This window comes from Canis lupus, chromosome 7 (genome assembly GCF_048164855.1).
Source record: "Canis lupus baileyi chromosome 7, mCanLup2.hap1, whole genome shotgun sequence".
NCBI lineage: Eukaryota > Metazoa > Chordata > Mammalia > Carnivora > Canidae > Canis > Canis lupus.
The window spans coordinates 39825290-39853221 of NC_132844.1; the positions used below are offsets into that span (position 1 = coordinate 39825290).

Sequence of the window (27932 nt, forward strand, 5' to 3'; positions counted from 1 at the left end):
TTCAAATCCCCAGCATCACCACCTGATTCCTTACACTCAACTGATTTCCTCAAATTTTCTTCCACGGAGAAAATAAATACGAAGGAACCACCTTACCTTCCTTCCCTCCATGAGATCCACCAACCTACATGAATTTGTACACCAACTTTTGCCCCCGTTCTTCATGAAGACCACTTTTCCACTTCTGAGTGGAATTCCAGTCTTCTGTCCCTACTCAAAGTTACCTCCACTTCCATGGCACCATCAAAATTTCCCTTCTCAACTGGATCATTCTTATCAAGATACAAGCATGCTGTAACCTCTCCCACCAAAGACCACCACATTTCTAAACACAGTGGAGAACTGTCGGCTCTCACATTACTTATCTTCATGTTTATCATTTCTCTGCCTTAAAACACTTAGTTCCCTTGACATCTAAGAAAACTCATTCACCTGGTTTTCTTTGTATCTCAGCAGCTGTACCCTCTCAGTCTTTTTGCCAGGTCCTGTTCCCAATGCTTGAAGTGCTCTCTTCCCTTTCAGTCCACAGTGACTCCTTTGCATTCAGGCTCAGGTTTGAATACCCAAATCAGTCTCTCCAGTCTAGACAGACCTCTCCATTAATTCGAGATGTGTATATCCACTATTTACTGGCATTTCCACTTGGGTGTCTACTGGTGCTTGAGGTTGAATATGTCTATAACAGAGAATTATTGCCCCCTCACTCTCCACATCTGGTCCATCAGCGAGTTTGTTGACTCTCTGATGTGCATCCTAAACTCTCTTCTTCCTCATGATCTCCTTTTTCTCCTCCTCATCATTTCTCGTGAATATTATGCAACGTTTCTTCATGGTCTGTCTGCATCTATCCTGCTTCCTATAGTCTGCTCTCCATGTAATAGAGTGATATTTTAAAATGTACTCTGGTCATTTTCCTCCCCTACTACAAATGCTTTAGTGGGTTTTCCATCAGACTTCAAATGAAATCCAAACTCCATTCATGGCTTTGAAGTTCCTCAAGGCCTAGCCACTAACAACTTCTCTCTCAGTATCTTTCCCATTTTTGTTTAGCTTAGTGCATTCTTTTTTTTTCATTAATAATATTTTCAAAGGATTTTATTTTTAAAGAATATTGTATTTAAATTCAATTTGACAATATATAACACCCAGTGTTCATCCCACCAAGTGCCTTCCTTAATGCCCGTCACCCAGTTTCCCCATCCCTCTACCCTCCTCCCCTTCTGCAGGCCTTTCTTTGTTTCCCAGAGTTAGGAGTCTCTCTTGGTTTGTCTTTCTCTCTAATTTTTCCCTACTCAGTTTCCTTAACTTCACACTTTCTGCTGTTCCGTCAATACACCAGGCTCACTCCTCTATGGCCATTTCTCTTCCTTGAAACAATGCTTCGACAACCACTCCAGGTTTGATCTCTCACTTCATGCAGGTCTTCGCTTAAATAGAGAGAAAGCCTTTTTCAACTGCTCTATTGAAATGCTACCCTAGTGCTTCACCCTGCTTAGAGCTATTTCTACCTTAAATTGTGTGTACACTTATATTTATTTGTTTGTTGTCTGTGCCCCTATACTAGAATGTAAAGCCATGAGTTGCTGGCACCCAGAGAGTGCCTAGCATTTTAGTGGGTGCTCAAGAAATAGTAGTTGTTGTAAAAACAAATTGCTTTTTTGCATAATCCCCTCAGCAAGCATTTTAGGAAATGGTTGGGGACAGGGGTAGGCTAGGGAGTTGGGAACAGGAGGTGAAGGGGAAATCAGGGATTGAAGCTATTTGTTGAGAGCCTCCTGGGGCCAGGCACTGGCAATGCTTACTATATGTCATGTTACTTAAGTGACTCACCAAACCCTTTGAGTCACAACCCAAACTTATATCTTTCTAACTCTAACTTGTGTATGCTTCCTATATTTTTATGTTGCCTTGTCTGAGGAGATGGTGGCCAGGGAGTACTCAGACCCAGAAGGTCTCCCAGAGATCCCCAAGCAGCCTCATGAGCTCTGTGCTGCTTGTTCACCTTCACTATCTCCCTTCTTCTGATAGCACTGCCTCCCCACACATACCATGGCAAATAGACAAGCAAAAGGAAGAGTGGCCTCCTATAAAAAGTAAACCTGAGAGTGGGGTATATGTCATTCATCTTTGTGTCCCCTCTCTCATGCCCAGCACAATTTTGGCAAATGGCAGAGACTAGATGAATATATGTTGAATTGCTCTGAATTAGTAAGACTGGTTATTACAGTGTTACATCCATATATGTCAGTATCCAAGTACTCCTTTAGGACACAAGGGATGCTATATTTGGAAGCATGATATATGAAAGTATAAAAACTGAGTCCTTAGATAAAGAAGGGAATCTGAGAAAGTAGCTTCTACTTTAGTTTTTAGCCTAGCACCCAGGAGTTATATCTGTTAGCCTTCAGTTTCTTTATATTTTAGGATACAATAGGCCATTTTGTTTTTTGTTTTTTGTTTTTTTAACTCTGAGAACATCAGACTTAAGAAATGAGTCTAATTTCCTGACACTTTTAAAAGAAGTATGACTTCTTTCATCATTGTTTAAGACATAAAGATACCTCATAGGGAGCTAGGAAACTCAGTGAGAATCGCACACCCAAAAATCCATTTGTGTAACTTGCTCTTACTTCCTTAGAAACTACATGTCGGATTTTCCAAGGAGATAGGTAGAGAAGTGGTGCTTAGAATATTTCTCAAACTGGCAAATTTTAAATAGTGGCAAGTACTTACTGGCTTTCCAGAGGGTCCTTCTGGTCCAGGGAAACCTATATCTCCAACAGGCCCTCTGTCACCCTAAAGACATGTCCAAATAGCGGATATTAATTGCTAAGAAAAGCTTTGAAAGCACATGCAAGTATAACTATTAAGTAAGTGGCTGGCAACTTACCGGTTCCCCTGGAACTCCTGGGGGCCCTGGGGCTCCAGGTTTTCCCTGGGAAATCAAATCAAGGAGAAATGTTAGGAGCCAAATTATTGCATGAGACCATGTGCTTCCCCTCCCCACTCATGCATTTAATGTGCTCCAGGCCTGTGGCTCTCTATACTAAGATGGCATTCCTAATGGCACAGAGTCTATGGGGACATATACTTGACTCTGGAGGCTCCAAGGTACAGACTAGGATACAGTTCTCTGAATGTACATATATGTGTATGGCGGAGGGGTGGAAGGGGATGATAATATTTTTGAAAATATCAAACCAATGTATCATCATTACTGAAATCCCTCCTGTGCCTATTGGATTGGCAGCTCTTCTTTACTTTGGGGTTGGGAGTGCACACAGAGTCAAAGAAATCTTTCCTAGATTTTGTGTTTTGTAAGAGGATTTGTAAGCTTATAGTAGGATAGCCTGGAAAAAAAAAGTTATACTTGAAAAGCCATGTTTGGTTGAAAGGGAGAGGATACGATTGATTTGTTTCAACATACTATGTCTTGGAGGACTGGCAACAGAGAAATGTTGGGTAGAGAAACCACTGGGAGGGACAAGAGAGGAAGATGGTTCATGAGTGATTGGAAGTGAGAAGTGCCAAAGTGTCCAGACCAAGCTTAAAGATGGAATCACCTCCTACTCCTTAGACCTAATGTGGATAGAAAAATAAATAATGCAGGGATAAACTTCTTATCACAGTCAAGTACACCTATTATTATCTTATACCTATTATCTAATGCAGATAGAAAAACAAATAAAAAAAAAGAAAAACAAATAATGCAGAGATGCATGGGGCTGAAGCTGCAGAAACCCTAGTAGGTTCCCCAGGGGGAGAACACTCCAAAGGGAGAGCACTTTTCTCCTCTTGCTGTCTATAATTCTGAGAGGAGCCCCCCTCCCAGCTTCAGATATGGCTGAGTGATGAAGTTAGGCAGACCCAAGGCCTGACAGAGCAGCCCTGGTTCCCCAGAACCTGTGGGTATCAGTAGCAACTGCTGAAGCTCTTGTGGGCCTGAGCTGGGGGATTTGTTAAAGCTGAGAAGGCTAAAGTCCAACATGGTCTTGGCATAGGACACAAGGAGGAGAGCGCTCAGCCATTGAGATCTGAGACAAAGGTATCAGGGACATCGATAGAAGGCGGCAGCCATCTCAAAGGTCAAGTGGAGCTTGGAGAACCTAGGGGAGAGCATGCTAACTGGAGGCCTCACCTCACTGCCAGCACTCACAGACACTTTCTCTGCTATACCCATATGTCATCCTGGGGAGAAGTAGGGGAAAGAAGCCCTGGAGAAATCGGGGTGGGCTTGAGTATACTAGAAAGGGATAGAACAGCTAAATAAGGGGATTCATCCTCTATAAAGGATGTTTGTCTACATTAGATGGATTTAAAATTTTTGTTATTAGGCTTAACAACTACATACAGTAAAATAGAGTGGCCCCTGGCCTTTTAAAGAATGGGAGTGATAGGTGGTGGTAGATGCTCTGAGTGGTGTTGGGTGTCAGTAGATGTCAATGGGGGCTGGTGAGTGTGATGGTAGGGCCTTCTCTTATCTTGTGTTCTTATGATTCAAGCACAGGGTTTCCACTGACTTTCCTACCTTGGGCCTACCCTACAGGGCACTGAACAAAAGGATAAATGGGCTCTTATTCATAAAGTATGGCCACAAAATTTTAATTAGAGCATCATGAATGAAGATCAGAATGATCCCTAGGGCTCAGAGAAATGATTTCAACCTTTCCTGGAGTACTTCCTATTCATTTGAAAAGACCTTGATGAGATTAAAACATTTGACACCAGAGAGCAACAAAAATGATTGAGAGGCTGGAAGGGCTAGTTTACGAGGAAACATTAGCAGCAGTAAAAATCTGTTAATAACACCAGGCTGAGGGAAAACTCAAGCAGATTGCAGCTTAATATCAAGAACTTGAAGTACATGCCTGAGGTTAAGAACTTTGTCTTTTTGGGGCCACGAAACCTTAAATATGACAAGAACAGAGAAATAATACAAGCTTCTCAAAGTTGTACTTGTGTGCTAACGTTATCAGCATAGGCAAATAACTGAACATCACCTCCCTTCCTTAAGAGAGTTGGGAAGAAAAAGACAAAAAGTATGAAAAAGGTGAAAATAAGGAAAGGAGCATTCTTGGGGTGCCTGGGTGGCACAGTCAGCGAAGTGTTGGACTCTCAATTTTGGCTCAAATCATAATCCCAGGGTCATGGAATCAAGCCCCATCTTGGGCTTGGCTCTGCAGTCAGTGGGGAGTCTGCTTGAAATTCTCTCTTCATCTCCTTCTGATCCTCCCCCCCTCTAAAATAAATAGTTAAAAATAATTTAAGAAATAAAAAAGAAAGGAGTATTCTTGAGGATGGACAGAGACAAGGTGGTTTTATTTTTTTAACTGTATGTTTTTAGAACCTAATGCTATAGGAGCTACTGTGTGTTCCCCAGCCCTTCTTGATCACTAGCCATAGGTTACTGTGGAGATAGAACTGTTTCCTTGTGAAAATAATGTAGAATACTCACTGATATTCCAGCTATTCCTGGAGGACCTGCTGGGCCTCGATCCCCCTGTTGGGATTTAAAAAATTGTTATTTATAATGATATCTATAAAATCTTAACCTATAAAATAAGTGCTCAAATAATTATTTGGATTTGGTAAAGTTTTTCTTTGGTACTGATAAATATCAATATCATTGAATGGGAAAATAAAATGAATAGCTAACTGAATTAAAGATTTTTTTTCAAAGAACTAAAGCAAATAATAATCAATGAAAACAAGCATTTAGGTAATCATTTCTATGACCTATTTTTAATATAACTCCACACATACTGACAGCTAAAATTAGTCAAATTGGTATTTTTATTCCATATATTCAAAAGTAATCCATTACCAATACTTAAAAAAGAAAGCATATTGAAGTCTTCTAAAATGCTTTTCCTATACTTGTCTCATTGGATGTAGGGTTAGAATAAAGATGTTTAGAATAAGGGGTTTTGTAGTTCTCCTCATTAGGCCCATCAGAAGATTCCTTGAATTGCTCTGAAGAGAAGAGTGATTCAACTCTTTTTTCAAAGCAATGTCATATTTTAGATAAAGCTGATGATGCTAAAAGTACTGATGGTTATATATAGGATAATAAAATGGCAATTTTTGTTGAGCAGAACCTACATTAAAAAAAACTTCACAACTTCACTCAGGGACATAAAAGAATGCTTGATTAAATGGAGCAATATGTTTTGTTCTTGGAGGGCAAGACAATGTTGTAAAGGTGTCACTGCTACCCAAACTAATTTATAAATTTAATGCAATTCTTATGAAATTGCAGCTTGATCAGATGATATTACAGTTCACTTGAGATAATAAATACATGAGAAGATAAAAGAAAAAATTAAAAGAAGAACAATAAGGAGATTGGCAATATCAATATTTGAACATATAGTAAAGCTATGACAATTAAAATAATGGAATACTGGCATAAAGATTAAGCAGTATATCAATGCAATATAAAAATGCTATATGACTTCAGAAATATACCAACATCCATAATAGGATTTTAGTAAAGAAAGGGATGAACTATTCAACAAACAGTTCTAATAACTGAATAATTTCCTTGAAAAAGGTTTAATCTCTTTCTATATATATATTATACTCCATATAAATACCATATAGATTATGTAAAAATAAAATAATATGAGGTATAAAAGAACTAGAAAAAAATACTAAGTGACTACCTGATTTTGGTTGAGAATAAGAATGAAAGAATCTTAATGCATAAAAGCAAAATAAGAAACCACAAAGAAAAATAGTTTGCTATTTGACTACATAAAAGTTATATTTATCTATACAATGAGATTAAACATGAAAATGAAAGGCCAGACCAACCAGGATATAAATCCTAATATATAAATAGAAGTAGTACCTTTATAAAGCATAGCTATAGACAAATAGAAAAGGGACTAATAGAATAGTGGGCAAACAGTGTAAACAGGTAATCCTTGTCAGTTTCACTTTGTTCCTTTTAATTATGGGATTTTTACCCCTGAAATGAATATACTGAAACTTTTTATTCAGTGGAAACTCTTGTGTATCTGATAAAGGTTAATATTAAGAAGGCTTCTTTTGGACAATATGCAAAGTTCAGGTCTTGCAGTTCCTTGAACCATTCTCTAATGATCTCACCTCTTATTTCCATTGCTATACCTGGGACTTTGTCAGTAACAATAACCCCATCCCCTCCATAATCTCAATTTCATGCATTCTGAATTGGATAACCATAGTTTTAACCCCCTCCCTTGAGTACCTTGGACTCCCAAACTTCTGATATGCCAATAAGACCTCTAATCCATTGAACAAATTTTTCATCACCCTTCTATTCTCTAGATGACCTCTTTTCCTTAGTTAGTTAGTTTAAATTCCATGGTCACTTGTTAAAATCATTCCTCTTGTACACCATTGACTCTATTGGCCCTTTCTTGCTTCTAAGAGTTTTGACTCACCTGTCAAAACTGGAATCTTGTTTAAGTCTATGTCTTTACCTGGAGAATATCTCCCTGACTGGTCTCATTTTGGTTCATCTCCACGAACCTCAGGAGAATCCTGGGGCTGCCTAGTTATCATATTCCGTGGTCCCTGGACTCTCTCTCTCTCTCTCTTAGAAGACCTTCACCTTAAACCTCCAACCTCTTCTCCCTGACTTACTCTCAGATGATCACCTTCTTCCTCCACCTGTGAGAAAATTTCAGCAATCAGAAAAGAACTTCTATAGATCTCAAACGATTCTTCTTCCCATGTATCAGTGTCTATACTCCATACTCTATTTTTCCACCTGTTACCATAGATGAACTATCCAGACTCCTCTCTGAAGCTAAACCCTCCATTTATGTACTAATTCCCATTTTCTTTTAGCTATTTGAGGATGTCATTCCAGCAATTCTCCCCTCTCCTCCTATATCATCACTCTCCTACCTCATTCTACTGGATTATTCCTTTAGCATACAACTATTCTGATATTTCTATGCCCTATTTCTAAAATCCATTTTATAAAACCTTACCCTACTTCCTCCAGGAGTCACTGGCCCATTTCTTTGCTTTTTGTTTTTTTTTGTGGCAAAACTCCTTAAGTATTTTTCATACTGTATTTACCATCTCTAATTCTTTTTTTCTTATTCTCTCTTAAATCCATTTAAATCCAACAGTTGCCCCTACCAAACTGGTGAAATAGTGAATAATCTGTTATTGCTAAACCTCTGTATTGCCAAATCCAATGGTCAATACTTGATCATCCTACTCGACCCCATCCCCATCCCATATTTGACCTATTTGCAGTATTTGAGATAGGTGATCACTCTCTTCACCTTGATAAATCACCTTCACTTGATTTTCAGGACACAAGTTTCCCTCCTACCTCCCTGATTACTTCATCTCAGTCTCTCTTGTTCATTCCTCCTCTTCTTCCTGATCCCTTTATGTTGGAGGCCTCAGCGCTCAGTCCTTTGTCCTCTCCTCTTTTATAAAATCTACTGTCTTTCCCTTGGTGATCTGATCAAGTCTCCTGGTTTTTAGACAGCATCTATATGATTAGGACAACCAAGTTTAAATCTCCACTAAGACTCTTTTTTGAAACCCCATGCCTTTTTTTTTTTTAATTTTTTTTTATTTTTATTTTTTATTTATGATAGCCACAGAGAGAGAGAGAGAGAGGCGCAGAGACACAGGCAGAGGGAGAAGCAGGCTCCATGCACCGGGAGCCCGATGTGGGATTCGATCCTGGGTCTCCAGGATCGCGCCCTGGGCCAAAGGCAGGCGCCAAACCGCTGCGCCACCCAGGGATCCCGAAACCCCATGCCTTTATATTGTTCTTCTTACTCAATACTTCCACTTTACCATATAAAGGATATTGCCAAATCTGACCTTATGTCCAAAGTTAAACTGACCATTGTCACTGTCTCCACACAGACTCTGCATATAGCTTTTCTCATTTCAGTTGATGATTACCCCATCATGCCAGTTGCTCAGGTCAAAAAACTTGGAGTCATCTTTGACTCCTGTTTATTCTCTCATGCCCACATCCAATCAATTAGAAAGTCCTGTTAGTTCTACCTTCCCAATATATCCAGGATCTAGCCACTCATCACTATCTCCACCATTTCTACTTTGAATGGATTCAACATTACTGCCACATGTATTATGGAAATAGTCTTCTAACAGGCTTCCCTGCTTCCACCTAGCTGCAAACCCCATCACCCTTCTACCCAGAAATGAACCACTGGCTCCATATTTTACTCAGAGTGAAAGATAAAGTCCTCACAATGGATAATGAGCCTCTTTATTATCAGAGCTTCTCAAACTACTGGTGTTCCTTCAGGAATAATTTATTATTTATGTTCTAATACATCCTGAACCAAGGTGAGTCAGCTGATCACGTTTGAATATTATGGCAAAGTTAACTTGCTAGACAAGTTTTAAAACACTTATTCTCAATCTATACTTACCTTGCCACAGAACCCATAACAGAATTTGCAGACTGGAACTGGTCCTTTACCAGCCATATTTTGAGAAGTATTGCTTTGCAGGATTGCTATGACAGGGCTACACCTTACTTCTACCCCTACCTCTCCTCTCTAACCTCATCTACCACTCTTACTTCACCTCATTCCCCTGGTCTCCTTTGGTGTAGCAGGAATGCTCATGTCTCAGGACATAAACCTAATGTTTATGCTTTCAAAAAATTGTATATATTAAGGTACACAGCTTGATGATTTGATATATGCATATACTGTGAAATGATCACCACAATCAAGCTAATGATCATTTCTATCACTTCATATAGTGGTGAGAAAACTTAGCAATTTTCAAGTATACGGACCTGTTACCTATGGTCACCAGGCTACATATTAGATCTCTAGAACTTATTTATATTGCCTTGGACATATATCCTTCAGGGTTGAGAGGCTTGGCTAACTCTGTCTCACTCATTTGAGTCTTTGCTCAGATATTGCTTTCTCAGATCCACATTTCAAATAACAACCCTCTTTTTTAGAAAGGTTAATAGAGCCCTCTTAACCTGCCCTACTTTTTCTTTCTTTCATAGCACTGACCAATATTATTATGTTTATTATTTTAGTTTCTGTATCCCTGTCCTAGAAAATAAGTTCCTTGAAAGCAGAGATTTTTGTCTGCTTTGTACTCTTAGTTTTCTTTAAACCTAAAAACAGTTTCTGGTCCATTAGGAGGTGCTCAGGGCACATTTTTGAGTGTTGAATCAGTGCACTACATTTTTAACCCTGTACTTACCTTTATACCTGGAAATCCTTCTAGTCCTGGCAACCCCATTGCACCAGGTTCTCCCTGTTAAATATGAACATAAGAAATGTGGGAGCAATGACCAAAAGGTTTCTTAAGCATTGGTTTCAAAACCAAAGTTTTTTCCCCAAAAAGTATCGCCAAACACTGATTGCCAATTTAGCAAGAAATTGGTATGCTCTATTTTCAAGCATCTGCATTCTTGCATTTGATATTTGAAAATAGTTTGAGAATAAAGCTATTCCCTGGAGAAGTATGAATATATTTTCTGATTGTTTTTATTCTGATTAAGAATCTAATTAGAATGAATCCCTCTAGTCAATGATAACTCCAATTTCAATAAGAATTAGAAGGAAAGATGGGCTTTAATGAAGTTTGCCAATTTGTGAGGTACCCAGGGATAAAATATGACCAGAGAATAATGCTAAACTCCTTAAGAGCAGATGAAGATGAAGGTCTGATAGCAAAGTTTGCCATCCTGCAGTCTTCTCTGCAGCTGGCCGTGAATCGTGAATGCTTCAGAGGATGGCCCCAGGAGCAGCATCTCCAATGATTCTAAAAGTTATTGCTCAAGCTCATGGGTCACTGGCAGAACATAAGTAAGCATTTCCATTAAAAAAATCTTTACATATTCTAGTATATGGTCTCTGGAACCTATGGCCAGCTGGAACCTATAGGCTCTCAAGAACTATATTTAGAAGAGTTAGGGTGAAGGAAGCTGCTAATTTTGAGCAAATAAACATTAAGACTTTTAAATCAAGAGAGACGGATAGTTGTCTTATACCACCTCATTAATGAATTGATGTTAACTACAAATATGTTCTTAAATACTGGATGCTTTCAACATAATCACATAGAAAAGAGAGCTTTCATTCTTTGTAGATGTATTTTTTGCATGCATAATACTAATCTGCTTCAAAATATTACCAAGTCTCCAACTTCGATTTTTATGATATTGTCCTTATTACAGAAACACTTAATGAGCAAGTAGATTACTTGATACTTTTTATGCCTTAGAAATCTTTTTAAATGTCCACTAATATATAAGCTGTCAATCAGACAAAAAAAAAAAGGTTTCAGATTCCTTTTCTGTGTAAAGTGCTGTAAAAGAGGTCCTGGATTATTGACAAAGGAAATGAACTCTTTGATTCTCTGTTTACATTCTCAACAATCCTTAGGACTGAGGAAGGTGGTCACCCCATCAATCAGTATTTATTTGAAAGTAGTTAATAATTAAATATTTAATTGAAGCCACTTATAGATTAAATATCAAAGGAATAAAATGGAGCCCCTCAAAAGACAAATTCAATTAAGGGTAATTTTTATCTATAAACTTTTACTGAGAAGACTAGTAACAGTGGTGCAGATCTACCATCATGGGAAATGAAGGATACCATGAATAAATCTCCCCACACACACACCCGGGCCCTCTCTGCCTCTCAAATTGACTTTTGCATTTTCTGCTCTGTGATCTATAATTCTACCATTCCTGGCTTATTTCTCTGGTAGGAAGTAGTATTTCTCTGTACTGGGCAACTGGTGTGAAATGAAGGGAGTTGCATGGTGGTGCTGACATAATTTCAAAGGTGTATGTATGATAAACCTGAGGGTTTACATGGTATTTAATTTCATTATTCCAGATTTCTGCTTTTGTGATTTACCCACTTAGATCACAACTCTAAAAGCAAGGAACATCCTTTAATCAGTTTTTATTCTTTATCCTTTGTTGTAGCTAAGGAATTTGAAGTCTAATTTCTTCAAAGTCTACTCAAATCTATCTGCTACCTGTTTTTCAATCCAAGTGAATTATGATTTATCTTTTATTAGAATACTTAAAAAATGTTATCACCTTGATATGCAGTTATTAATGAAAAACTTGAAAGAATGTTCCAGAAAAGTCAGTGAAAAGTCAAGCCCCTCCAAATGATTCAGAGGGGCTGTAAGTCAGTAGGAGAGGGAAAAACCAGGAAGAAATTTTTATCAACGAGATGAAAGAAAATTAAGATTAGAAAGAAAGATAGGATTGGTGAAAGCATAAAAATGTTACAGATAAGAGGGGCAACAGAATTAGAAAACAAAGGAAACCTCTAAATTACATAATTGGGGTTTAGAAAATAGTACTAACTAGTTGAAATTACGCTTTCAGGGAAAAAATTGGCTCTGACCAATAACAAAAAAAATGTGCTTTAATGCATGTCCTTTGAAAAATATATTTAGATGTGAAAATATTACTTTTTTTATGGCTTCTTCCTTTGCTCTTTTAAAATTTATTCATCTAGTTTTACCAAACTATATTGTGATGAAAAGGCCTTATTTTATTCACATGACAATGAAAAGTGAATTGAAAATTTATTTCAGTTTCAGGTATACCTGAGTTTCAAGCATACTGTATAAATCAAGGCTAAAAGGTTAATACAAGTGAAATATGAACATATGCTCGACAAGGGCATGACAGGAAAAATTGCCAAGGAATAAAGGGAGTCTAATGAATTTGGCAGAAGCTTTGGAGTGATGCTTTGTGGTTGAGAAGGATGTTTGAGAACAATTGTCACTCTCTAGGGGGCTACAGGACATGATCTCTTTCCGTGCTAAATGGTAACCTGATACATTATACCTAATAAGCAGGTTTATGACAGCACACCACATTTCCTACTGAATAGCTGCCTAAGACATCCAAAGCAAATAAACAATCCCTTCCTTTTTTTTGGGGGGGGGGGGGTAGGGAGTAGGGAGAGACTAGAGACATATTAAGGAATTTCTTTCCAGTAAGTATTTCTCTTCCACAATCTACTTCCACAATCCACTGAGTTAACCATCAAAATAGCTCTATCAGAAGAAAGTGTTCTATTTACCAGGAACTTCATATGTGCCTTCTTCCATCACAGAGTGATTTTGAAAGTACACTAACAAAAGAGACAAAGGCCAATGGCAGTGACATCAAGATCAATGCATCTTAAAAATGAACACATTGCTGGTATTTCTTTGATGGTTTGCCTCCTGCCTGTAATATTAGTTAATTGATGAACATCTAAGAAAATAGGCCATCTTTGCTTGATGTTCTTCTTTCAAACTTCAATAAAGACTTATTTTCAAAATGACACAAAGCATGGGAATATACATACCACTGGGCCAGGGTCTCCTTTTGGGCCCTACAAGAAAACATGGGAAGTCATTTTTAAAACAAGGGTGGAAGCAAAATTATAGAATGTAAAGCATTTTAGTTCAATTTGCTTTAATACACATATAAAATATTTGCAAGTTTTATTTTGCTACAATTTGGATTTGAAGAATAGATGACAAAACAAACCTTGATGGAATCCTATGACAGTGACTGCTTGGACATTGATTCAATTTACAATGAAGAAAGTGACTATATAGAATGTTATTTTTCATGATTTTGGCTGAGTTCATGTTCTCTATTTTATTATAATCATTATTATTTTTTTTCCTACTGCATAAAATTTTGGTTATATTTGTACCACGTATTTTTTCAGTGAACCTAGGATTGATTGATTGATTGATTGATTGTGGCTGTTCAGCTAAAGTATGCTTGGTAATAAAAAGCTGTACTCACAGGGGGACCAGGGGGTCCTGGAAAACTGGGAACATTCACACCTCCCTTCAAAAAAATACAAAAGAAAAATGTGAGAAGAATTTACAGCAATCCATTACTGGAAAATCATTTCACATAATTACAAAAGTAAATACCTGGATTTTATATAAACTGCTCATTCCATTTCCTTCATTGAATGGTACACCCTTAGGAAAGAGAAGAGATATAGAATTATTCTTTTTAAAGTTGATAGTCTCTCTATGTTTTATCTTTTTGCCAGATGATATTTTTCCTATTTTATTTTAGAAAGTGAGTTTAATACTACAAGTAAAATAAACAATGCTTCCATTTGGGGCTTTCTGAAAGCAAATGCAGGGGGAAAATGAATAGGAGTGTGAACTACACCTGGAGCCCATAGAGCCTTTCAGTGGGGGTGTGATTAATGTTCGGGTTTGACAGATGAGACACTAATGCATTCAGAGGAAAATACTATGTGCTCATTAAAATTCAGTTTCTGAACTGCCAATTTATGCTAACTGTTTACAGCCCGCTGACCTGCAGGCTATAACACGGTAGTGCTGATGAAGATGTGAATAGGGAGCAATTTGGCTACTGAAGAGTAATTTTTTCCTACAGTCTCTTCATACTAAATAGAAAATTAAAGTAAATGGGGAAAATGATGTTACTCACAATCCTGTGTGGATGTTTCTACAAAAACATATTCTTTAGAACAATACGGAATAAAACTTCCTAATAAAACTGACCTGTGAATGGAAAGTCCCAGGGTAACTAACACTGAAAGAGAACTAATTTGAGAATCTTTAAAAAAATCATATGTTTTGGCATTCAGGAAAACTTCGTAGATAAAAATTTTGGCTGGGATGTTTTATCCTTTTTTTTTAAGAAGTTCCCCTAAATTCAATAATCTTCATTTTTCCCTTTTGTGATTTCCACACTTTAGTTGTGAAACTGAAGAAGCCATCATTTTCCTGTTTTTGGTGGCCAATGGTGCTCAGTGAATGGGATTTGTGTATATCTTCAAAACACTAGTGATAGGAGGAAAAATGCTCCATTCCTTTATTCCTTTATTATTTCACTCATTCATTTGACAACTGGCCAATGGCTACTGTATTTTAGTGTGCTGAGTCTTAGAGAGCTGAAGAATATTTTTGCCTGAGATTTCTAGAGGAGGTTTCCCATAAAAAGACAATATGTAATCTATTTTGAAGAATGAATAGTTTTGAAGAATTTGGGGAAAAGAGAAAGATTTCCTACCCCACTATAAGATGCAAGTCCCTATTATAAGCTCAGGCTCTATTTTGCTTGTTGTATCCCCTGGAGAGGGAGGGCATTTTAGGGTGTGAGCCCCAAATGCTTTTTGTCCTGCTTCTCTGTCAAAGGAAAGGGCAAGTAAAGAAAATGAAATACAGGTTTGGGAAAACAGAGTGCAAATCTCTTGATTTATGTGTGTAAAGTGTGCGACCACATGTAGATTAACTACATATCTTTGTTATCTTGAGAGTCACAGACTAATTCTGCCCTTTCTCAGGTGAGTTGGGTTTCTTAAAGTATTCCTATGAGATAGGGTGGAAAAGAATATTTGACCTGGATCAAAGCTCTGCTGTGATTTGAGCATGGCTCCACATGAGGGCAGACTTGCTACAGAGAGAGATACCTCTCCTCTCCACAGCCTCTCTGACAAAGTGCACATCTGTCTCCATCGCAAGCATAAACACATTGATCGCTCTTGTACATTTTATTCACTAGGTGCTATATAAATACAATTTCTCTGCGTCTCAGACATCATGGATGGTAATGAACACATATAGCCTAACACCAAATTCTGCCCCAACTCACATTGCCAGAAGGAAGCCCTTTTTAAAGCCCCTCTTTTCAGTGAAGGAGGCTTCACTGAGGCTAGATGACTTTTCCAGGGTCCTCCAGGCGGGATGTGGAGAGTTGGGGCACACAATCAGGTCTCCTGAATCCAGAGTAGGGAGGCCCATAGTATGCAAATTTGAGCACTGCATATTGGGGCTGCACTAAAGGGGAAAAAATCTGGTCTCCATAAAGCTGCACTGGCTATCGTTTACATGTATACATAAAAATCAGACCGCTTTCATCCTGGAGAACATCTAAAAAGTAGTCTGACCTCTGAGTTATAGAAGTCTCAAGCAGATACATGTATTTAATTTTTAAACATGACATAACTCACAGGTGGTCCAGGTGGTCCGGGTCTCCCAGGGGGTCCCTCACTGCCCTGCATGGGATATAGAGACCAACAATCAATGGTTTGCACATTTCAACACCAAATTTATGAACCAGATTGTGCTTGCTCAGAGAGCCATATTCTGAGATCCATATGATTTTGTTTCAGCCTTACAAAATCTTACCCAGCTTGGCTTTCTCTTTCACCTGGGAAAATACATTCTTAGACCACAGGAAAGGTAAATGCCTTTTCCATACCCATTCTGATTCCCACTGGGTGAGCCCCAAGGCTGAAGCTTATTTTTGATAGAGACAGACAACCTGGGTGATCCTGTTCTGGCCTTTAAGTGCAGCTGAGGAAGTTCTGCCCATGTGAGGGCACAGGGCAGCATTCCTGCAAGCAGGGACAGGCTCTGGAACTTGGCTTTCTAGATCAGCCCCTCACTTTTAGCCTCATCTCTACCACTTCATCTTTTAGGAACCAGAGGGCCATCTACAAAATTCGACCAAAGTAGAAAATCACACTGTTTGTTGTGTCTGCAGGAGGAGAAACTTTTTTTTTTTTTTTCACTCCCTAAGGTGAAAAACCTTAGACTTTACAACCAAGTCAGATACATCTCGTTGAACAGAAGTGACTGTGGTATAACACTGTTTAAGGGAAATGTTCTATACAGTTTAAACAGCCTCAGACATTGTGCTTGCAGGAGAAGCAGACTGAAATGGGACTGTGAAAAATGAATTCAAGTTGAAACTTGAAAAACGGATTTCACTTTTATTTTTATAAAACGTACAATGCTTTTTGATCCATACTAAGCAAAGGTATTATAGTCCCTTTGGTGCCTTTAACCAGAGCTTCCTAGAACTGTGCTTTTCTTTTAGAATAATTGCCTCATAAAACTTTAAGTCCCTTACTGTCAGGGAAATGGCAAGAAATGGTTAATTAAAAAAGAATCCAGAGACAGTAAGATTCTTCCTTATAACGCCCCCAAATTTTGAGAGATTTAAGTCCATTTTCATGGATTTGATGAAAGATTTCATTCCAATCTCCCCATTTTTTTGGTAACTAAAAAAATGTATTATAAAAACTATTTATTTATATCTTTGTCAATGAAAATAAACTGTCAAGTTTTTATTGCAATGTATCTGCCTGAGAATGAGTGACAACAAGTATATTGTATCTTTTCTCAAAGTGCTTTGATGGTGGCTATCTCTCTAAGACATGTCATATTCTGCTGACTGCTGGCAGTGTCCTTCAGAGAATTATGTCATAGTTCTCATGAACTATGAGAGAACAACAAACAAGGAAAAATATGTGCCTATTGAAAAGACTCTTTCTTTCCTGGCACAATTAAAAGTCACATTTTCATCCTTGATTGTGCATCAAAGCTCATCTCAGTGTGGAATTCCCATTAACTTCAAAAGGCAAATCTCTGACTGAATAATTTCCATAGAGAACAGAGAAAAAAACTCCGGTGGGGATGGCCAAGCTTCTTGGGAATATTATCAGGAAAAAAATATACAGAGACTATCTTAAGTTGCACATGGCTCCTTTCAATTTTTTTTGGAATTCCTTTACTTCTTGATGCCATTACGCACCATTTTGGTCAGTTCAGGGTAGAAGCCACTTGGGTAGCTTATGTGGATTCTTGATTCTCACTTCCCTAATCTTAATACCTGGTCTTAATTCACTCGTTGGCTAGCTGTGTCTGTTTCACACTGTTTTCACACAATTTAGACATAAATTGGGTAAATATATGAAGCCGTGGTCTTCTGACATGAGACTCCTCTATTTCGGGTCTTCCCTTCAGACCATAGCAACCCATTAGTCCACTTAGTTAGATAACCCAGAAAACAAGTGTCCTAATTACTTAGTGAACTTCCCCTGTGATCCTCAAAAGACAGAACTTCCAGATTTTCTCAGCAAATCTGAAGCCTTGGCATCTGTGGCTGGAACTCCCTGATGCAAACCATCTTACCTGTAGGAAGCTTCCCCCATTCCATCCATCCACATAACTAGATATCCAGGACCTTGAATCCAGCTTGGACTTTTGCTATATGACACCAGTGTTCTATTCATCCTTTTTTTCTAGGAACCTGTATTCAGACTGATTTCTGTACCTATGTCTTTCCAAATCCACTACCGAATAGCTATTCCCTGACATTATTCCTACTTTCAGGCTTTGCTTGATTTTATGGATCTGTCTGTAGTGTCTCACCTTGCCATCCCCCAAGCCCCAATTCAGACAGTAAGTGAGGCATTTCCTCTGTACCTTGTCACCCTTTGTTCCTGAAGGACCAGGATGTCCAGTTCTTCCCAATAAGCCCTGTAAAACACAAAACTAAGTGTGTTACAAAAAACCCAACTAAATGGCCAAAGGCATTGGAAGTTGGTTGTAAAACTGATACATTTTAAAGGTCATTTGATCCTAATTAAATCAGTCCTAAAGCTTATATTTCTTCAGGCTGATACAGCAGCTGTATCCTGCTGATAAGCCCTTGCAAGGGTAAAATTTGTATTTGTGGTCGCTTTTTCACCTTGGCCAACCACATTTAATGACCTTAATTGGAACCTTTTGATACATTTAAGAATTTAGCCTTGCTGTTTAAATGGCAATTTACATAACATTATGCCTTTCTAAATGAGCTATAATTTTGGTAGCGATCAACATTTTAAATACTTCAAGACGCGGGAGAATTAACAATGTGCATATTAAGTGATGTGATCTGCATTTTACCAATGGAGAATAAAATGTAATTTTAATTCTTCTTTGAGACTGGACTTAGCTATAATTTCCATGGTTCCTTTCACAACTCTTAACTTTTAATTTTAATGTACAATTTAAAGCCATGTTTGTTCTACACAACTGTGGTAAAAGCATAAATGATAAAATTTTAATTATGGTGAATCCATGCTTTAAAGTACAAATGAGCATGCCCACATGCCTACTTGTGAGGTAAATATCTATTTGCATAGGAACTCATAGGAATTGCTGGAGAATATGAGACTTGAGTAGGGTTGCTAGATTTAGCAAATAAAAATATGATACTTGGGACAAACTTATGCTAGAACCATTTATTTATATGAAATTCAAATTTAACTGCATGTCCTGTATTTTAACTGGCTACCCTAGAATTATCAGCTCCACCTTAGTGACAGGTTGGGCTTAGCAGCTAAGAAAGGAAAAGAGATTGTTTCAGGAAAACAGTATAACCAAAGACACAAAGACCCCAAAGTTGTGTCTGAGGGACAATGAAAAAAAGTGCTAATTAAAGTAGAAGGTATTTTAATGGATAAATAGGAATTAAGATAAATCAAATGTGATAATACTTGACCCATTTTTTCCTCTTTAAAAATATATATTCTTAGTTTATGGTACTTAAAAATGTAAAGGGTGTAACCATCTGAATATCTCTTCCAAAGGTTAATGTCAAAAAATGATAATGAAAAAGTATAATGCTCCTTTACATTTAACTTCTATTTAAATAGACTAGTTTAATCACAGACTGCTTTCTGTTCTGGCAGAATTTTGGTGACAAATCTCCACGACCCTGAGCAGCCTTAAAATAATACTAACTGAAAATCTGAGAGGTAGGATGTCACTTTTCCAGGCAAAGGCTGGATAATCTACAGAGAGGCATAGAGAACAAAAGGGAACGGAGAATTTAGTTCACCCTGCATCATCCCAGCAGATATGAAGCGTGAGTGGAATAGCTTTAGCAAATACTCACAGGGGGTCCAGTGGGACCTGGAGCACCTGGAAGGCCTGGAATTCCTTGAAGACCCTAGAAGAAACAGTTCCTACCATAAAATCTGCTATGTAGTTAGAAACAAGGCATTTTAGTTGACCGAATATTTTGACTATTGAAATTAAACATTTTTGTTGGCTGAAACGCATGATATATACGATATACAAATACCCATTTTCAAAAAGTAAGGATGATGAGCTAAAATGCCATGACATGGAATCTGCAGCAAACATAATTTAGTGTGTTTGGTGATTCATAGAGCATTTCTGAGCTCACAGAGCCACCCCATCAACAATAGCATCACTGAGAATCTGGCATTGCTAAAGCATGGACATACAAATTTCAGATTGGCAGCATGCCATCAAAGAAATACACGATTACACTAATGCTTCATTCAGCTAGTGGAAAAATGGAATATGTTTTATGATATAATATTTAGTTTAGCTGAACAGTTCATTATAAGAAGAAATTTGGCTCATCAGTGAATTTAAATTTAGAACCCTTTAATGGCTTAAGCATAAAAGTGAATGAATATCCCCTCCTCCTTCTTCTTGGACTCGTAAAATAATGCTAATTATACTGGATAGGGTTTAAGATACTGATATATTCATATATTCAAGGAAGAACTGGCAAGATTAACTGGTAGTTTGTGTAATTAATTTTGTTCTTTTACCAAGTGTGTCAACAACAAATTAGTTAAATAAGTTACATAGAATAATATAAAATATTTTGCAACTATTAAAATCATGTTTCAGTAAACTACTGGCTAACATGGAAAAATTACAGTTACAAAGGGTTCCACAGAGTAATGTATAAATTATTAAAAATTATCAATGGGGGCAGCCCGGGTGGCTCAGCGGTTTAGTGCCACCTTCAGCCCAGGACGTGATCCTGGAGACCTGGGATCAAGTCCCACATCAGACTCCCTGCATGGAGCCTGCATCTCCCTCTGCTTGTGTCTCTGCCTCTCTCTCTGTGTGTCTCTCATGAATAAATAAATAAAATCTTAAAAAAATTATCAATGGACTTCTAAAAGATGAGAATGCTAGAAGTTCAAAGTACCTAATCTGGAACCTTTGGTGTCAGGTGTGTTTCAGAATTCTGAATTTTCTGATTTTTTTTTTTTTAATGAAAATAACATAGCGCTCACACTAGATACTATGCGACACTCCCCGTGATGCCTAGGGCAGCACCCTCTAACAAACATACAAATATTTCTGTAGCAAAACATGATATTCTTATCAAGTGGGATAAATAGACTGGCTCCATATGTTTTCAGGTCAGATTCTGCTGCCAAAGAATTTCCTGCATATTTGGGAAAATTTTCCAGGGTTTTCAGAGGGTTCTGAGCTTTGGAATTATAAAGGAGGGGTGTAGACCATAATATAACTATTACCAATTACTCTCCCTTAGCAGTACTTTTATCTTTTTAGTGTTTTTTTTTTTGTATTTCCCAAGTTTTCTGTAATGAACTCAGATGACTTCTGTAACTAGAAATATATGTTTTTAAATACACTTTTGTTATTTCAGAAAACCATATGATGTGTCAAGGTCTAGATTGAAGGATCCCCCTATTTCAGGATTTAATTTTCTTTACTGAGTAATCTTTTTATATTACCAAACCATTCATTGTTATAACAAATTTCCTTTATTGTTTACTGTGAAATATACATTTTTACACGCATTATAAATATTAGGTGGAGCGACCATGGTAAAACTACTGCATATTTATTTACGAGAATTCTATAGGGCCCAGGTTCTCTTGAATCAAGATTCTTTGCATCAGTGTGATTAAGGACCAAGCTCTTGCCAGACCTGTCCATCTAATGCCAAATGGGATCGTATGTTACTTCAGGTTTTTTCGTGTGCTCTGATATGAAGAAATACTGAAAAGAATCTCCTCAAACATGCTGAAATTCCTCATGAAATAAGAGTTTTGGGTAAAATCTTATGTAAGCTTGTGTTGAAGAATGTGGACATATTCTTTCTTCAAAATGGTATCGTCCTCACTGGCAATGCTGTGTGTGTATGTGTGTGTATATATGTGTGTGTGTGTGTGCATGTGCACACACAGATGTGTGGATGGGACACACTGGCATGCTGCATTGTCTCTTTTTACTCCCTCACCCTTAACATATTTATAGATTTATAAATTGAAAGGAAACAAATTTCCTTTGGAAATGGCACCTCTAAGTGTCTGGAGATTATAAATGCCATACCACAAATTGCTTTATCTCAAAATACCCACATTTCCATAAAATTCTCTCTATATGTACATGTATAAGATATGGGTGTACATATGTATTCTTTTTTTTGCTACTTTTAGTCTCATTACTGAATCAGTCAAGAGATGCTGAGTGAGTCTTTAGGTAGTTTAATTTATAAGCTTGGGACTCATTAACCTTTGATGACCACATTAAACTTTAAAATAAACCTTAGTCCATAAATAAAAAAAAATCATTCTCAGCAGTCTTTCTCTGAACAAGCTGAAATTTTGTAGTAAGGGTAAAAGTTACCATGGATGCATAAAGGGCAATAAGATAATTTTAGAAGACAAGATGGTCATTAAAGAAGACAAATACATATTAAAGAGTAGGACAGTCAATTTAGCATATAGTGCCAAACTAAAATACAAAATAAAATTTATTGCATAGATATTCAAGGATCATTTGAGCTAAGTTCTTTCTCTGAACTGATAGTTTGATTTTACAAATCCTAGCTCAGTTGCTACCAAGAATATTTATTTTTCCATTGCTATAATTTATGGTTGACAATATTTTTCGTGGCCTATTTATCAATTATTATCCTGAAATATTGTAGGAAAATCTGCATTCCAAGCAAGAGTTCACTGTATGAGAGGTGAGTGTGTTCTATTAGTGTCTTTTAAGTTGCTACTTAGATTTGTGAAACATCTGGAAAAAATGTAGAGGGTAATGTCCCTCTTCGCAGAGCAATGAACAAATAGGCAGCTCCTCTAAATTCCGAAACAGATTAAAATGAAGACATGATAATTAGAAGTCCTCAAAGAGATGAGATTCCCTCTGTGTCTTTTCCACTAAGAATAGAACAGATACTTGAGATTTTGTACAATAGATATTATATACATATTAAAATAGTATAGTTTACTGGCCACTTAGACACGTACACATTCTCAAAGTTTCATTCACCTAAACGAATCAATAAATTATAATTTCAAGTAGTATCTCAGTCCAAGCAGATACTATTCATTGAGTCTACCCAAGTAGATGAGATTCATTACTCCCTATCTGTCTGAGAGGAAAAGCCTGCATTACCCTATCCCCTCCAAAAGGCCCAACTGAATTCGTATGCTATTTCAGGCTTATTCATATAATTCATGTGATGTGAAGAAACAACCAAAAAAAATTTCCTTCTGAAATTGCTACATATAGTAATAATAATTCCTCATATAATAAGAGTCTTGTGTAAATTTTGTGTATTCTCTGTTAAGAATTCAAGAAGTATACAGTAGTTTGCCTTTCCAATGTTTCAGTATTCTACTGCTGTCTGGAAGCAGAAGCACATAAACCTCCTGTTGACTTATGGCCATAAGATCAATAGCAGCTTAACACCCATGTCAAAATGCCTATGTCATTCACCTTAGTTCATCTCATCACATAGGTATTTTATCATTTCACATCATCACAAGAAGGATGAGCACAGTATAAAAAGATATTTGGAGAGGGAGGAAGATACCACATTCACGTAACTTTTATTATAGTATATTGTTATAATTATTGTGATTAACTGTTAGTTATTATTGTTAATCTCTTACGGTGCCTAATTTATAAGTTGAACTTTATCACATGTATGCATCTATAGGAAAAATGAGTATATGTAGGGCTCAGGACTCTCTGCAGTTTTGGGCATCCAAGGCGGGGGGGTTCTTAAAACATATTCCCCACAGATAACAAGGGTCTATTATACTTAAGAAAGAACATACTAAAATAGTTGAGTAATAATAATGATGCATTTCAGTTTACCAAGAGAGCAAGGTATCCTGTAGAATCAATAAAAATTAACTTCTTATAAATTTTACTTAGAGTCACTTATAGAAAACCTGAATTCCAATTATTTCCTAATCTTTTTATTACTATCTTTTCAATTGCCTCTACAGCCTACTCCTTGAATCTAGGCAGTTAAAAGCTGTTAGACTATTAAAATCAGATATAGGGCTTGTACATTAGTGAAATTTCCTGTGAAGCATGAAGAAGCCTTTACTGCTTTATTTATAGATGAAAATAAATGTTGTATTTCTTTTTTCTTCAAATTTTAATTTGGAAAAAAAGCAAGCCAGTTTTCATAGTTTTCTAGAATAAAATCAATATTAAAAACAATAACACATGGTGATAATTTGTAATGTGAAATATAACTCTGACTCAAAAAAGAGGTCTACTTTATACCGTTATGATTTTCAGTACTAACATCAAGGTTAATATATACCAGATGGCTTACTTACTTTCATTAAGAATTATTAGCATCAAAACTGTTTAAACTAACAACAATTCATCATCCTAATTGGTTTTTCCAATAGTTAAGGTAAATTATGCAGGAAAAGAATGATATCCTGAGCATCACCATGGCTTAGAGTCAGAAAATTATGCCTTTGTCTCAAAAGTACATTTGACTTTGAACCTTAGTCTAGGGGTGGGCCGCTAATCTAAACTAGTTGAATCAGATCCTTTTGGTAGGGTTTTTTTTTTTTTTTTCCTCCGAAGAGTATGAAGTTGAACAGAGACAGACAAACCAAGGTCACTGAAGTTGAATCATGCATGTTATAGCAATATTCCAGGGAGGTTCTGCTTTTTGCAGCTGCCCTTGTCCCTAGGCTGGTTGTTTAATTCTATAGCTACCTTGGGATTCTATTTAGTAAATCCTTCCTTTAATCTTGAGAGAGCTGGAATTGTTATCTGCCACATGAAAACAAAAACATAGTACCTGATGGGTCCACTCTGTGTTTTATTTTTCTTATCTCAAAAACTGAATCATGATGATAAACATCAATGTATTATTATTTAAATTGTCTTGACATTTGAAACAACATACCTAAATCTTTTTTTTTCTTTGACTTAGCATTAAACATGAGCTATAGACAGGTTGATGTCCTTCCTTGAATCTATAAAAGAGAGTCAATTATCAGACAAGAGTCTTACCTCTTCACCTTTCTCTCCAGGTATCCCAGGGTAGCCCCGCTCTCCTTTGCTTCCCTAAAGAGACAAGAAATTCAGCTAGTATACTGAATAATTTTGTCATCTTTTGAAATAATGTAATATCTCTTCTTAGTACACTTGGGACATGTAATTTGGACAGAGTCAGGGCACACAAAAAAATAACCTTTGCAAATGGCTTTTACACCACTTTTCCAAAAATATTTCTCATAAAAAGTAGTGTGTTTTAAGTTTGTTTTTGTTCTTGTTTTTTCCCCCCACACTGAACTGGCAGTAGCACAGAGTAGAGGAAACTGCCTTACCTTTGGTCCCTCTCTGCCTGGGATTCCTGGAGGACCCCGTGGGCCTGTGTCCCCCTAGAGGACAAAGCAATTTGGAAGTGAGAGAAGGCACTAGGTGTAAACTATAGGGCTCATCAACATGCAGCCTGCCTTCTCACCTTCTGGGCTATAGAATCATACTTTCCAGGCTCACCAGCGCTGGTTTCTTCTCCTTTGTTGCTTTTCAGCCCGGGGACACTGGCTTGGCAGTTGCCACAGAAGTTCTAATGAGTATAGAGATAAGGTCACTGAGAGATTCATCAAAGCAATTAATAAAAGTGAGGTCTGATCAGATTTGAACGTTTGTCAGAGACCAATGATACAGTAATTGTTACAGCACTTCTTTCAGTGACTTAATTTAACCAATTTGAAAAGACTTTTCATGAGGTAAAAACTACTTATGAAGCTAGTCAATAGTATCTGTTTATGATATTGGTGACTTTTTTTGTTTTTTTAAAGGATGTCGATGTGCCTAAGGGGCTTAGTCTGTTGAGCATCTGGCTCCTAACCTCAGTTCAGGTCATGATCTCTGGGCTCTGGGATTGAGCCCCAGGTCAGGCTCCTTGTTCAGAGGGGAGTCTGCTCGTTTTCCTCTACCCCCACAACCTGACCCCTGCTCGTATATGCGATTTTTTCCTCTCTGTAAAATAAATAAATCTTTTTTTTTTTTTAAAAAAAAGCATGTCTATGATGATATGTAAATGGAAAGTTCCAAATATATAAGGAAAAGAGACATAAATCAAGAACATAGACTGTTTCAATTGTTTAACAGCATATTTAAAAGGGGAGGTAGTAATAAAGTTTAGAATAACTAACAAGACTACAGACCTCATACAACCAATAGTATAAATCATTAGGAAAGAAAGAAAGAGAAAGAAAGAATGAGCTGTGAAGAAAGGATTTTTCCTTTTGAGGACAAAATTAGTTGTAAGACCCTGCACACAGTTTACCAACATTTTGTCAGTGGAAGCACTCATGTGAGAAGTAATTACTTGAGTGACTTGGACTTGACTCCATGTCAAATCCAAGTGCAGATAGGAAATCTAAGTGGAATTGCCTTGCCATTGCCTCTCTATAACCTTTAGCTGATCTGGAAAGGCTTGAATTTAAGTGTCTGAGATCACAAGATAAACTTCTTATCACATTGCTAAAGAAAAGGTGTTTGTGAAAAGCCCTAAAAATGCTTATTTTTAAATTGTTAGAATAAGAATGTGATCAGGAAAGGCACAGAATAGGGACCACTGAATGGAGAAGATAGTTTAATTTTAACAGTTGACAGAAGGTAGGACAGTATCAGCCTCTCTTCTTCCATCCTTTTCACCAAAGGGAAGAATCTTGAAATATAAAAAGGGAACTGAAGCTTGCCGTTAATGAGAAGTTGGCAAGAAAGCCCATAGCTATTCAAGTTCAATATTTTTGACTCAGTGAATATCAGAATAAGTCTGATTTCCAAAAAATACGCTTCTTGGAAGACAAATTTCGTATACTATTGAAAAAGTTCTGAGGCAGTTTCCCTAAAAAATGCTGCATTAAAGATCTCTCTTCATGGTGGTCCATTCTTAGAGCTGGTATATACAAAAGGGAGCCAGAGTATGCAACATTTCCCAAAACTAATTTTGCCATCAGGATATTTTCATAGAGCTAATGTGTTGGTAAAAGAATTTAAAAAATACCTACATAATTGTAGATCCATTACTTATAATATCTGAAAAACTATGAAGAGAGAGAGATGCCTCAGGGCTTATGAAAACCAAGAAGTTTTCTATATTGCAAAAGGCATGAAGAAGATGAATTATTGTATCTTAGACAAATAAATGTGGCATATCAGTATGAAGCAAAACCCTGGCATATCAACATGCAGCAACATTTTAGAATGAATTATTCAATTGATTGTTTTAATAAAACATTAAAAAAACTGTAATCAAATCAAAACTACAATGAGATACCACCTCACACCAATGAGAATAGGGAAAATTAACAAGACAGGAAACAGCAAATGTTGGAGAGGATGTGGAGAAAGGGGAACCCTCTTGCACTGTTGGTGGGAATGTGAACTGGTGCAGCCACTCTGGAAAACTGTGTGGAGGTTCCTCAAAGAGTTAAAAATAGATCTGCCCTACGACCCAGCAATTGCACTGCTGGGGATTTACCCCAAAGATACAGATGCAGTAAAAAGCCGAGACACCTGCACCCCAATGTTTATAGCAGCAATGTCCACGATAGCCAAACTGTGGAAGGAGCCTCGGTGTCCATCGAAAGATGAATGGATAAAGAAGCTGTGGTTTATGTATACAATGGAATATTACTCAGCTATTAGAAACAACAAATACCCACCATTTGCTTCGACATGGATGGAACTGGACGGTTATTATGGTGAATGAAGTAAGTCAATTGGAGAAGGACAAACATATGGGGAAATTCATTTGGGGAACATAAAAAATAGTGAAAGGGATTAAAGGGAAAAGAGAAAAAATGAGTGGGAAATATCAGAAAGGGAGACAGAACATGAGAGACTCTAACTCTGGGAAACGGACAAGGGGCAGTGGAAAGTGAGGTGGGTGGAGGGATGGGGTGACTGGGTGACGGGCACTGAGGGGGGCACTTGATGGGATGAGCACTGGTTGTCACACTATATATTGGTAAGTTGAACTCCAATAAAAAATATACATTAAAAAAAACTAC

At 37.2% G+C, this 27932-nt stretch overlaps 1 protein-coding gene across 1 annotated transcript in view; it reads right to left on the reverse strand.

The window, feature by feature from the left end:
• The window catches only part of COL19A1 (collagen type XIX alpha 1 chain), a 307933-nt gene that overhangs the window by 29320 nt on the left and 250681 nt on the right, over positions 1 to 27932 (reverse strand). The window contains exons 33-45 of the mRNA XM_072832451.1: positions 25370 to 25474; positions 25233 to 25286; positions 24916 to 24969; positions 19727 to 19780; positions 18268 to 18321; positions 16005 to 16049; positions 13945 to 13995; positions 13811 to 13855; positions 13359 to 13385; positions 10228 to 10281; positions 5456 to 5500; positions 2891 to 2935; positions 2734 to 2796 (exon numbers count right to left, since the gene is read on the reverse strand). Of these exons, the coding sequence (XP_072688552.1) occupies positions 2734 to 2796; positions 2891 to 2935; positions 5456 to 5500; positions 10228 to 10281; positions 13359 to 13385; positions 13811 to 13855; positions 13945 to 13995; positions 16005 to 16049; positions 18268 to 18321; positions 19727 to 19780; positions 24916 to 24969; positions 25233 to 25286; positions 25370 to 25474 (696 nt within the window). The remainder of the gene's footprint in view (positions 1 to 2733; positions 2797 to 2890; positions 2936 to 5455; positions 5501 to 10227; positions 10282 to 13358; positions 13386 to 13810; positions 13856 to 13944; positions 13996 to 16004; positions 16050 to 18267; positions 18322 to 19726; positions 19781 to 24915; positions 24970 to 25232; positions 25287 to 25369; positions 25475 to 27932) is intronic.